At 43.3% G+C, this 12742-nt stretch overlaps 1 protein-coding gene across 17 annotated transcripts in view; it reads right to left on the reverse strand.

The window, feature by feature from the left end:
• Positions 1-12742, reverse strand: part of KIAA1217 — a 356312-nt gene that overhangs the window by 69516 nt on the left and 274054 nt on the right. For 15 of the 17 annotated variants that reach the window (XM_081834643.1, XM_081834639.1, XM_081834625.1 and 12 more), the window contains 2 exons: positions 9138-9336; positions 6824-6917 (listed from right to left, as the gene is read on the reverse strand). In XM_081834643.1, the coding sequence (XP_081690769.1) occupies positions 6824-6917; positions 9138-9336 (293 nt within the window). Of the gene's footprint in view, positions 1-4658; positions 4796-6823; positions 6918-7624; positions 7715-9137; positions 9337-12742 lie in introns of those variants that run through there. The other 2 variants (XM_081834637.1, XM_081834632.1) reach the window with 2 other exon arrangements.

Consider the following 12742-nt stretch of genomic DNA (forward strand, 5'->3'; position numbering starts at 1 on the left):
GGGGTGGGGAGGGGGGAGAAGGAAGCACTTTTTCACCTTGCTTTTCCGGCTTGATTTATTGAATATAAGAACATATGATCCCTGCTGGATGTGACCAAAGGTCCATCTACCCCAGCATCCTGTTCCCACATTGGCCAACCGGATGCCTGTAGGAAGGACACCCTCTGCCCCTTCTGCAGTTTCCAGCAAGTGGAATTCAGAAACATTCAGTGGAGGGAGAACGTAGCCAATGTGGCTAGCAGCCACTGACAGCCTTATCCTCCACGAATTTGTCTAAGCCTCTTTAAAGCCATTCAAGAGGGTGGCCATCGCTCTATCTCCGGGGAGCAGATTTCACAGGTTAACTATGCTCGGTGTGAAGTTCTCTCTTTTGTGTGTTCCAAGACCTCCATCACTCTGCTTTATTGGATATTTCAGAGTTCTAGCATTATGAGAGTGGGAGAAAACTCATACCCTTCTATCATATCCTCAGCTGCTGGCCTTCCCCTCCAACCCCCCACCCCTAAAAAGCCTCCAAATATTACAACCGATCTATATAGATGAGATACTGACTGAAATGAGCACGAGGGAATGGACAGTCCTGCTCACTGCAAAAAGAGCCCTTGGAGCGCATCCTCTGAGCCCAATTCTCCCTTGATCCTTTGAGCCCCAGGCTGAAGAGATGAGAGAAGTAAGCCAGCCACTACCACTTGCCTGGCCATTGGGGTGTGTGTGTGTGTGTGTGTGTGTGTGTGTGGAACTGACACGCTGCCCCATTTTCTCAGGGATGCTCTCCAGTGCCAAGGCTACATAAATACTAGCAGCTTAAAGCACAGCAGCTTAAAACACACCCCACAATTCTGCATTTCAAATCACATTTGCCCATTGTTGTACACACCTGAAAGGTGGTGGGAATGTCTTCACCCAACATACATTTTATGTTTGGTTTCCTCATGCCTGCAACAGTCCCATCCCCCAGCCCCCCTCCAATTGAAGGAACTGCTTTCTGAGCACAAGCAATGGCTAACGCGAATGTACACACATCAGCTTAACTGAGAAGTGAATGTACCTCGCATCTTCAGATCTGATGGAAGCTAGTTTGGAAGGGAAATGCATCAAACGGCAGCATCTCAAAAGAAACAAGAAGATAGTTATGGATTGTAGCTAACCCCCACGTGTAAAGGTAAAGGTAAAGGGACCCCTGACAATTTGGTCCAGTCATGACCGACTCTGGGGTTGCGGCGCTCATTTCGCTTCATTGGCCGAGGGAGCTGGCGTTTGTCCGCAGACAGCTTCCAGGTCATGTGGCCAGCATGACTAAGCCGCTTCTGGCAAACCAGAGCAGCACATGGAAACGCCGTTTACCTTCCCACTTCCTATTTATCTACTTGCACTTTGTGCTTTCGAACTGCTAGGTTGGCAGAAGCTGGGACCGAACAACGGGAGCTCACCCCGTTGTGGGGATTCGAACCGCCGACCTTCTGATTGGCAAGTCCTAGGCTCTGTGGTTTAACCCACAGCGCCACCCGCATCCCTAACCTCCACGTGTACGTGGCTGCAAAATCCAGCAGTTGGGAGCACATTGTAGCCTGAGCTATGGCATACACAACCCAAGACAGCAGCATACTTGCACCCCACCATTTTGGGGGGCCAGAGGGATTCGTTTCTGTATGTTCAGCAGTCTTTTGCCATTAACAGAAATTTAGTCATTTGCCATTAGCAAAAACTGAAATCATTCATCTGTATGGGCCTTTAGGATGTCCAAACACAAGCATTCCACTTTGCAAATGTAGGAAACATATCCAACTGCTTTAAATAGGCTGTTCTTACTAGCCATTTCATGGTGGGCAGGCACAAAACTAGACAAGAAGAAAAATGGTCAGGGCAATATATAATTTTGCTTATCAGTGATATAATATAAACCCCACCCCCGAAAAAAAACCATGCAGAACAAATATACTCACAAAGTTTCAAGCAATAAATGACATCTGCGCAATCTCTGGTTTTGACCTAATTTTAATTCTCCCCCTCTCTCCGTCTCTCAATTCAGTGGAGCTGGTCTCATGCTCTCATTTCATTCAGTCCTACAACTGTCATCAGAAACATGGAAGGGAAGGATCGGCAGCATTTCAGGGAGCTTCTTGAAAGTATTTATTTAGTTATGACTTTCTCACATTTAATAAAAGTTAAATTAAAATACGTGTTTAACGTAGTTCTGCTCACGACATGCACTGGCTACAATAAGCTCCAGAAAAATTAAAACAGCAGGAGGGGCGCAGTTTATGCTCCTGAATATCTTTGGCAGTCCTGTGGATTCTGCACATCTAGTTTAAATTTGATGCATTTTTCACTGCAATCATACAACACAGTTTCACGGCTCATCAAATTTGCAGCTCAGTTCACTGATGCTCCAGAGCCACTCATGCCACCGTTTCTCCCCTATTTATCATTTCTATAGCATACTCATTTTAAAGCGTAACATGCCTTTGCATCTATCCTCTAAACAACCCAGTGAGATAGGCCACTATTATTCCTGTTCATAGGTGGCTACCAGAACTGAGACTTGCCCAAGGCCATAGAAACAGTCACTGGCAAAGGTGGGACCCGTAGTCTTGAACAATCTTTCTACAAACAGCGATTCCTCAGGAATGTAACCCACATTATTCAGGGGAAAGTATGTAACAGCCATTAGATGAAATTACAGATTGCATAAAATTGGGTTTGAGAAGAACGTCATTTATTAGAAAGACGGCTTTCAAAAATGTGAAAATTGCTTAAAATAAATAAATATACTGTATCCCCCCCCCCCTTTTGGTGAAATACTGGAAGTTCTGGCCACTAGGGGGAAACCTTCACCAGAAAGTTTAACCATGGGGGGGGGGGGAGTAATATATAAAAGTTACCAAGTGGTGGGTTTTCCCTGTACAGTGGTACCTCGGGTTACAAACACTTCGGGTTACAGACTCTGCTAACCCGGAAGTAGTACCTCGGGTTAAGAACTTACCTCAGGATGAGAACAGAAATCGTGCAGCAGCAGTGGAAGGTCCCATTAGCTAAAGTGGTACCTCAGGTTAAGAACGGTTTCAGGTTAAGAATGGACCTCCGGAACGAATTAAGTTCGTAACCAGAGGTACCACTGTAAACAACTGCATGAGCACTTCTTACAATTCTGGTGATGGAACTGAAACTTTACCTAATGCTAGAAGTAGTGCTGGTGCCAGGATATTTTGTGCTGTAGGCAAGGCTAACTACTTGCACCCCAAATACAGTGTGTGTGTGTGTGTGTGTGTGTGTGTGTGTGTGTGTAAGCAAAAAACCTAATCTGAATAGAACTGTGTCTCTTTTGAGGTCTGTGCCCTAGACAGCTGCCTAAGTTGGCCTAATGACAGCAGACGCCTTGGCTAGAAGTCATTGTTTTTGCAAATAGTTGAGTGAATAGAGAATTTAAGCTGCGCAAAACAGGAAGGTAAGGCATCAATGTAATACATGTGGCAGGTAACAGTTTTTCATCAGCAAATAGATACAATCCTATTTCCAGTGAAAGAAAGGGTTCAGTGTGGCTCTTTAACAGTCTGCACCTGAACTTTAGACACAGTGGCACTTTTAATTACTTTACTCTTCCTGAAAGAAACTGTGTATGCAGTGAGGAAGCGGAATGAATTAATATCTTGACTTTCCCCTCCCCGCCGCAAACAGCAAGGGTAATAACATTTTCCAGAAGGAAAAAAAAAAAAGCTTCCTTAGATTTAAGCAAGGGATATGTATGTCTGAGGAATAGAAGCCATATAAGAGATAACCCTTAAATCTAGCTGCCCCTTCTGAAAAGGAGTAAATTGGAAAATGGGAAGATGAAAAGGAGAAGGTGGACAAGGACAGACCTCCATGGAAAGGCTTCGATCGTGTGTTTGGCATTTCTTGCCTCTGAAGTGGTTTTACCCTCTACGATCAATACCCGACGCCTGGAAAGGATGGCCGATCCTCCCGGATACAAGTCTTGCTCGGGTTAAAAAGTAATTAAAGCAGTTGCCCTCCAAGGCAGCAAACATTCTTTCCTTGCAGTCTGTTCTGCTGGAGCAGTTCTAAACCAACAGCACCCTGGGCTGGGCTGCCATTTGAAGGGAAGCTGAAAGGAAGCTGAACTTGATGGTGGAGAGCAAATCATCCACGCCCAACGGCCGTCCCTAATAATGTACTCAACTTTATTCAACAACATATTATCAATGGCATAAAAATGCAGCCGGTCCTTCTGTCACACTGGGTCAAGCTAACTATATATATATGAATGAGAAATCTTATTACAACTGGAGAAGCATTAAGAGTTCCAGCTTCTGAGGGCGGAAGGACAGTCTCGCCTGTTAATAGATGTTGGACCTACAAAGAAGTCTTTGCTTTGTGCACATAAAACTCCCACTTGTTCCATTACAAGTACAGTCAAAGGAAGGGGAAGCAGGGAAAGATACCTCACCCAGCTTGCCTTTCACTATCCTGCTAATGTTTTCTTCATGCTGCTTCACCGATCCCTCCCCTCCTCCTCCTCCCCTCCTCCTCCTCCCCTCCTCCTCCTCCTCCTCCTCCCTCCCTCCCCATTTTTTATGAGCTAAATGTAACAAAAGCAGGTAACTGGGCACTTCTTCCATGAGGTCTCTGTCCCATCCTGCTAGGTTTTTAGAGGCACTTACCTGAAAGAACCGTTCCTTGAATGTGAACGCCATTCTGTCCATCTCCCCAATGGCTGCCCAAGTTCTGACTCTGCTGAGCTCGTGAAAGCTAATAACATCACAGCTCCAAGCGAGCTGGCTGCAGATCAGGAAATGAATTTTCTTGGCAGAGGTGCACATTTTAACATGCCACCTGCCGTGTGACATACCTCCACAGAGTCACTGGAGAGCCGGGCAGAAGCAGAGAGAGAAACCGTTTCACAGAAAGCAACACCTCGCTGCCCAGCGTATATATATAGAAATTACCAGCCCCTGCTACGTTAATAACTCCAGCAAGGCTTTAATGCACTCAGACTCCAAATGCAAAGCACCGAAGTGGGCGTGCAAGAAAACTCTGAAACAGATGCACGGTTATAAAGGCCGTATTTTTACAGGTGGTTTTCACAACGTTTGACATCCGCTTCAAAGTCCTATATGACTTACTAAAAAACCAAGCGGCCCACATGGTAATAACACATTCCTTGGCCCGATACACTTAATGCATTTTATCCAGAGGAACATACATCAAAGAATATTTTCCTTAAGGAAAGATTTCACCTGAACAACAACAAAAAAAGACACTTAACAGGGTTTCTCACAGGCAGCAAAAGCTTGCCGCCATTTTAAAATGGCTATTTTGTGCCAGCGGCCATTTATTACTTCTTTTGGAATGCAATGGCTATGAAGGTGTAGCCTTAAATAGATCCCAGACAAAAACTAACTAGTTGCACCTGAATCCTGTCTCACATGCTGAAGAGATCCCACGTGCAAATCGATCCTCTTCAGCACAGGACGGGGAAGCTTTTCCAGACTGTGGGCTGCATTCACTCACAGGATTCCTCCTTGGGCCTGCATGCCATTCGTGCAAAGGACCAAAGGTAAACACTGGCGTAGCCAGAGGCAAACATAGGCAAAGAAACAGATGTGACTCTTATCTTTGTACAGTAGGCCACATTCTTCAAATGCAGAACCCAGAAGTTTATAAACACAGAGGGAGAGCTGTCTCCATCCAGGAAGGCAAGAGGCATCACCACAGTCCAAGGTCTCATTTCAGCCTGGCAAAACCACTTGAGGTGAACAGGGAGGATCCATGGCCTAGGGAGAGGGCTTGTAGCCTAGGCAAAATTCAAGGGCTAACAGAGAATTTGGCCCCAGATCCTGAAGTTCCCTACCTCTGCTTTAATATTTTACAGCTGGCCAGGGAGAGCAGCCACTAGCTACATCAATTTAAATTACACAAAGCACCAATAAATATTTGGGACTGTGTCTCATCCACATCAATATTGACAAGCGGAAGTGTTAGACCTACAATGAAAACCTCACTGAGCTCAACAGGGCTTTCTCCTGAAGCGACTACATAAGACTGCGAGGTTTTTGTTTTGGCATAAGTTGCATATGTGCCTAACTCTCCCAACTTAAACCAATGTGAGAGCAAGGATACGATACGATAATTTTTATTGTCATTGTCCCATACAGAACAACGAAATTGAAAAGGATTATGGGACACCAATCAGAAGAGGGTACAATCTAAAGCATATCTATACAGAAGTAAGTCCTACTGAATTCTCTAAGGCTTATTCCTTATTTGATAAGGCTTATTTCTGGGTTAGAAGTGTAGATGTAGTCAGCAACACTTTGCCTCCTAGAAGGCAGTCTGAAAGTATCTTAAGATTCAAATAAACCGTCTTGGTTTGGTTAACCAGCTGATGGCAGATCCCTTTCCCTTTAAAAGTATGATTTCTCACCACCAGGACTAAACAGTTACCTCCTGGAGTAGACACTGGTGGGAACCCTGATTAGCACTTCACAGAGGTTTCTCCTAACCTCTGTTATGTTAGATTGTATTATGAGATCCTGAATTAAGCAAGAACCTTGGTGAGCACCAATAGCAGTTACTACTGAAGGAGAGGGTTGAGGACTCCCCATCATTTACTAACCAGTAAGCAAACAACAGAATTGGTATCTGCACTAGAAATATCAATCAGCCCTTGAAAGGAGCCATTGTGGCAGATTTTCAAGCATTATTTAACAGTAGACATTGGGGGGGGGGTTAAAAGATAAGTTCAGGCATGTGTGCTACCCCATGCAGGTTTTTATCATACAAAGAGAGACAATTAGAGAATAGCAAGAAAAAAACCATGACTTACCCTTACATCTCCATTTACAGCTCTGGGCATGTGATTGAAAGCATGTGCAGGATCTTTGTTGTAAACTTTAAGGAAAGATCTGTCTTGAATGTTCCTAGAATTGAGAACAAAACAAAATAACTAAGAATCAGCATTAAAGAGAGTTGAAATAACATTAGTTTGCCCAGTTTGCTGCCCCTAGCCCTAACAATTCAGATATCACCATGGTAGGAACCAACCAATGAAAAACTCTCTCCAACAGACAGACACCTCAGCTCTTACTTATCCCTTGGGAGGCATAATTCTTTCAGAAGAAATACACACCCTTTCAAATTAAGATATTTTTCAGTTTAATTAAAGCTCCTGGGTGCAGGGACTTATGAAAGCAAAGCCCATTTTACATTTCAATTAAGTTCAGTTGTTCTTCACCAACAATGAACTCAGATTTCCCCTCCTTTTTGTAATAAATACAGACCAAAATAAAACATCATTTTTTAAAAAGAAAACAGGAGAATACTTGCACATATTCAATCTCCCATGACCCAAATCCTATGCTTGATAACGTAAGTCCTATGAATTCAGGAGGACTTACTTCTGAGTATACATATCTGGAATCCAGCTGCAAATCATTTCTAAACATATTAACCAATATCAGCTCTGCCAATTTTGACTCAAAATGGGCAATAGGCAATAGGAAGGAAAGAGCTTCCATTTCAAAATTAGTTTTAAAAAGTTTAAAGATAAGTTTACAGTTAACAAAGCTATAACATTGATGCAAGAATTTAAAAAGCCAGTTGTATTCCAGTCAGCTTCAAAACCTACCTTACGAACAGTTTATGGATTAGAGACCTGAAACAATCCCTGCCTTTTTCTCCTTCAGGAATAATCGGCCACAAAGACTGCAATCTAAACACACTTATGTCCTCTTAAAACGACGCTGCCTTTCATTAAACACTCGTGATCTCCGGAGAATTTGCACATAAGACTGAATTCCTTTGCTCCAGGTGCAGCTACAACTTTAGTGGGCTGATCTTAATCACTGGGATTATCGGGGGGGGGGGGGGGAGAACACATGGTGAAGGATTTTTGGACAGGTCTTGTTTCTTTTAAAGTCACACTGCGGTTGGTAATTGCCTTGAATCTGTAACTAGTCAGAACTTGCAGCATTTGCTGCTGTTGACTTCAAGCAGTCTGTCAGGAAAAGCAGAGAGTGCTGAAGAGACAGATCTGCCCTAGCAGTTAAGAAGCATAGGGTTAATTAGACATTAAGCACGACTGAGAGTTAGCGCTGAAGGGTAACGACAGCAGAATGCCCACAGACATCCCTCAACGTGCTGTAGCTCAGGATGCACACACACCACCCCCCTTAAAGCACATTCAAAACACTTCCTTTCCCTCAAAGCATTCTGGGCACTGTAGTTCAACCGTCACAGCAATACAATTCCCAGCAATGCTAGCAAACGACAGTGCCCAGAATTCTTTGAGGGGGGGAAATGTGCTTTAAAGGTGTAGTGTGTACAAGTCTCGGGCACAAAGGATAGTTCACACATCCACAACACTATTAGCCACTTTTCAAGGATGGATCTACGCTCGGAGCGTCTTAAGACAATATACTGATTCAGACACAACAGGAAAAGCGAGCCGCTCATATAGATATTCCTCTTCCTATAACATATTTTCCAACTCTATAAGACGCACTTTTCCCCTCCTAAAAAGTAAGGGCGTCTTATGGAGCGAATGCAGGCTCCGTGGCTTCAGCAAAAGCAAGGCGAAGCCTCCGGAGCACAGCGGGAGCGCACTGATCCCTTTTGCTCTCCTGGCTTCGCTTCACTGGAGAGGTGCTATGCAGTTTTCCCTCTCTGCGCAGCGCCCCTTCAGCGAAGTGGGAGGAGAAATGGAAGGGGCTCCGTTTCTCCTGCTGCTTCGCTGAAGGGGTGCTGTGCAGAGAGGGGGAGAATGTTTTCTTTCTTGTTCTCCCCCTCTAAAACTAGGTGGATCTTATGGTTGGGTGTGTCTTATAGAGTGAAAAATACGGTAATTTAAAACAGAGACAAGAACCTGCGGCATTCTGACTGCTTTTAGACTACACTCCAGCCATCTCCTGTCAGCATGGCCAGTGATATAGAAAGCTAAAGCTGCTTTCTACCTTGGGAGTTTTCCCATTCCTCTTGCAGGAAAGATGTGAAAAGTTGTGCTTGGATAACAGGAGGATTTAGAGAGACAAAAAAAATGGTCTTCCTTTCTTATCTGTAAACCCTTTGACACTGTACCACGTCTTAACAACCCAACCTAACCAAAGCAACATTATTATTATTGTTATTACTTACTTACTTACCTTACATCACTTAATTCATAATAGATATTCCTGCTCTCATCCTTGATGTATATTGCCACACTGGGGGACTCCAGCATTTTCATTGTCAGCTGCTGGGGGAAGGCACTTACAAAAAGGGCACGGATCGTATCTGTGCTTGTGATCTCATTGGGCATCCTTAGCTGTTTAGTTTCATCTCCGTATTGAAGGTACAAAACACCTATGAGGACAAAAAAACAACAAGAACATCTTGGTTGACATGAATGAAGTAGGAATATCAAGCTTCATTCTGGATACGAGTTAAAGAGGCCTGTTTGCACAAAGGGCTCGTGATACATATATCAACTCTCTAATTCAGTATTGGAAAAGGAGTATAATTCTCTGCGGCTATTGATTATATGCTCTCAAGAAGTACAGATGCTGCAAGGAAGGTTTATTATTATTATTATTATTATTATTATTATTATTATTATTATTATTACTATTACTATTACTATTACTATTATTATTATTCTGTTCTTCAGCCGGGGCCATTTCAGTCTTGCAACTTAAAGGATACTTTTTTCCGGTGGCTCAATATCTGCCGCAAACCTTGATGTCTGGCAAAGAGAGTTTAAAAACCTGCAGAATGTTTCACCTCGCTGGTTCAACATAAATATCCTAGTTTTGTCGTTCTGTCCCTCTCATGCTGTGTGACTAGCATGATGTCTGGGTTCTTCAGTGATGCTTGTTTGCATATGCCTTGGGCAACTCGGAAGAAACATATTCTAAATGTGCTTTTAGAATATGGAGAAAGGCTTTGCTGGTAACTAGGATGGGCTCTGGTGGAAACTGTCCCTCTCCTTACTTAAAAAAAGCACAAGCGTGGGTATGTGCGACAGCAACAGAAATGGGAAACTGATTTTTGAGCTTTCCAGATTGCTTTTAAAATGTTCTCGCCATTTTGCAAGGCCACAAAGGTTCCAGTTGGCCAAGCCTTATTCTCCCAACTGAGCGTTTGAAACTGCTTGGAGGCTGGGATGCGGGGTTGGAAGACTTGAGCATGAGCTGATGAAAACATTACTTCTCATTTGGTTTGGTTTATTAATTTATTAAAGTCTTCCTACTTGATCTCAGGATAAGATACATATTTCAACATTTCAGTCGCATATGCAACTTGATAAAGGAATAGACAAACTTGCTTGCCTTGATGAACAATAGATTGTGTAGAAACTAGCCTACTATACTTAGCTAAAAATGTACATTTGCTGCTTCTCTTAATTTTGCAGCTGGCCTCACACACCACTGGCTTGTCGCCCTCAGAAGGTTTACAGAAAGGAATGCAGAAAAAGGCTTCCCATTCCTGTAATATAGGAACATAGGAAGCTGCCTGATACTGAGTCAGAACATTAGTCAGGTAAGGTCACTTCTGTCTACACTGACTGGCAGACGTTCACCAGGGTCTCAGGCAGAGATCTTACCCAGGATGGTATCTGGGACCTTCTGCATTCAAATCATGCATTCCACCACTGAAGTTATTATCTAATGATGGGATCTGCATCAATCCACATATCCCTCTGCACATTTCCCCAATGACTTGTAACTGATATTGTGTGTGTGTGTGTGTGTGTGTGTGTGTGTGTGTGTGTGTAACTTGACAATATTGCATCTGAATCCCCTCTCACCCCCTACAAGCCAATGAGCATGGGATTAGGATGGTGAAGCACTAACACCATCACACCACATGCTTTTCAATCATACACTATCCAAGAGGTTCTTTCCACAAGTCCCATCAAAGACAGAGCAAGACACCATCCCTGCTGCAGACAAATATTAGTATCAAACAGGCACATTCAAAGCACTCTTTTTGCCGCCTGCTTAAAACAATTTTGTTTAGGCACACCTATCCAGACATGTTTTAATCTTTTTTACCGTTGGTAGGTTGTTTTTTTTATAAAAAACATTTCATTAAATGTTTTAAGTATTTTCAACTGATTTTATTGATAATTTTAATTTTCTTGTAAACCACTTAAGAGGCTTTTCTACAATCTGAAATGAAGCAGGAAATAAATTTTGTATATCTGGATAGACAAAGATAACACAGCACCCTTTATCCAGGAATGAATTCTTCAGAGACAAGCAGAGACTTTCGATAACAATTAACACTTCTTGTAATGTGAGATAAGTTCGTTGGCGTACTGTCACGGTTATTATTGCCATCCTCAGCACTAGCTTTTCCAGCTTTTCAAGGCAACCTTTCAGAGCTTCTCTTAAGGTAACCTTCATGATCTTTGTGGTATTTCTGGCCTGAGGCCTTAAGCATTATTTTCCATTACTTATTCTCACCTAGTTATACACACACTTCACACTTTTAAAAAGAAAGAGGGCTGCAATATTTCTGCCTGCACATAATCTTTCAGCGTGATCTGCTGCATAAAAAAAAGACAATAGCTAACCCAAAGTTCCTGGTACACCTTTTCTTTTTCTTTTCTGCTCTGGATTAAAAAAAACAAACGTGTATGGTTTTGCTCACCTGGATGATGAAATTAAGTGCCAGGCTTAAAGCCAAGTAATCAGCCTATAAAAGTGACTAGGACTTAGACTGGGAAATCAAACAAGGAGAAGAGTGAAACAACTAAATCCTATGCAGAATTAGTCAAAAGCAAGCTCCACTGTGTGCAAAGGAATAAGCAACGGAGCTTATTCTCCAGAATAGGTGCGAAGACTGCAATGCAAACCTTTTGGCATGACTCTTGGGCTCTTGGTATTCACTGCTGTGTATTGATGGCAAGGAGACCTGGGACATTTTGTTTCCAGGGCACCTGGTATCTACAGTATAGACTTGGGCATCCAAGAGAACTACATTACCTAGGCTCCATGGAACCCAAGACACAACGTGGCAGCACTCTAGCTGCCAGTCAAAGAAAGAAGCAGCTGGTGCAGAGCTCAGTGCAGCTTAGCAGTGGCACAAAACCAACCCAATAGGGAGTATGAGGATTCAGCATCTAGCCAATGCTTTTTCCAATCTTACAAGCCAGCAGCCAGGGTCACAACTGGTCTGGAGATTGGTAAGAGGCTCATGAAGCTGGTCTACATGGGAAATTGCACCAAATGGGATCAAATATGGATTATTGATCTCATGACTACTTGGTCTATGAGCGGCAACAAAACTGCTAACACATTTACAAAGCAGGGTTCGATAGGGTTCAAATTGGATGGGGGACTGTGTGTTGAGTGAGAGTCTTGCATTGTTGACCCTCCAAGTCCCTTCCAAGTCTACAGTTCTATGATTATAGGATGAGTTTGGAGATACCTGCTGGGGCTTCCTCAATCTCTTTGGGGATTAACAGCGTGTGCAGGACCTCTGATTACCTGCGGAAGGGCTGTAGCTCAATGGCAGACCACATGCTCTGCATGCAAAAGGCCGCAGGTTCAATCCTTCACATCTCCAGATAAAGCTCAGAAGGACCTTTGCCAGAAAAACCTGGAGAGCTGCTGCCGGTCAGTGTTGACAGTTCTGACCTAGATGGTCCAAGGATCTCACTCCGTATAAGCCAGCTTCCTATTTGGAGGAAAGCTAATGGAGAACCTAGAACACATTTCCCTTCTTTTTTCTCTTCCCCTCTGCCCATTCTTTTTCACTCCAC

Source organism: Podarcis erhardii, assembly GCF_964252035.2.
Source record: "Podarcis erhardii genome assembly, chromosome: 12".
NCBI lineage: Eukaryota > Metazoa > Chordata > Lepidosauria > Squamata > Lacertidae > Podarcis > Podarcis erhardii.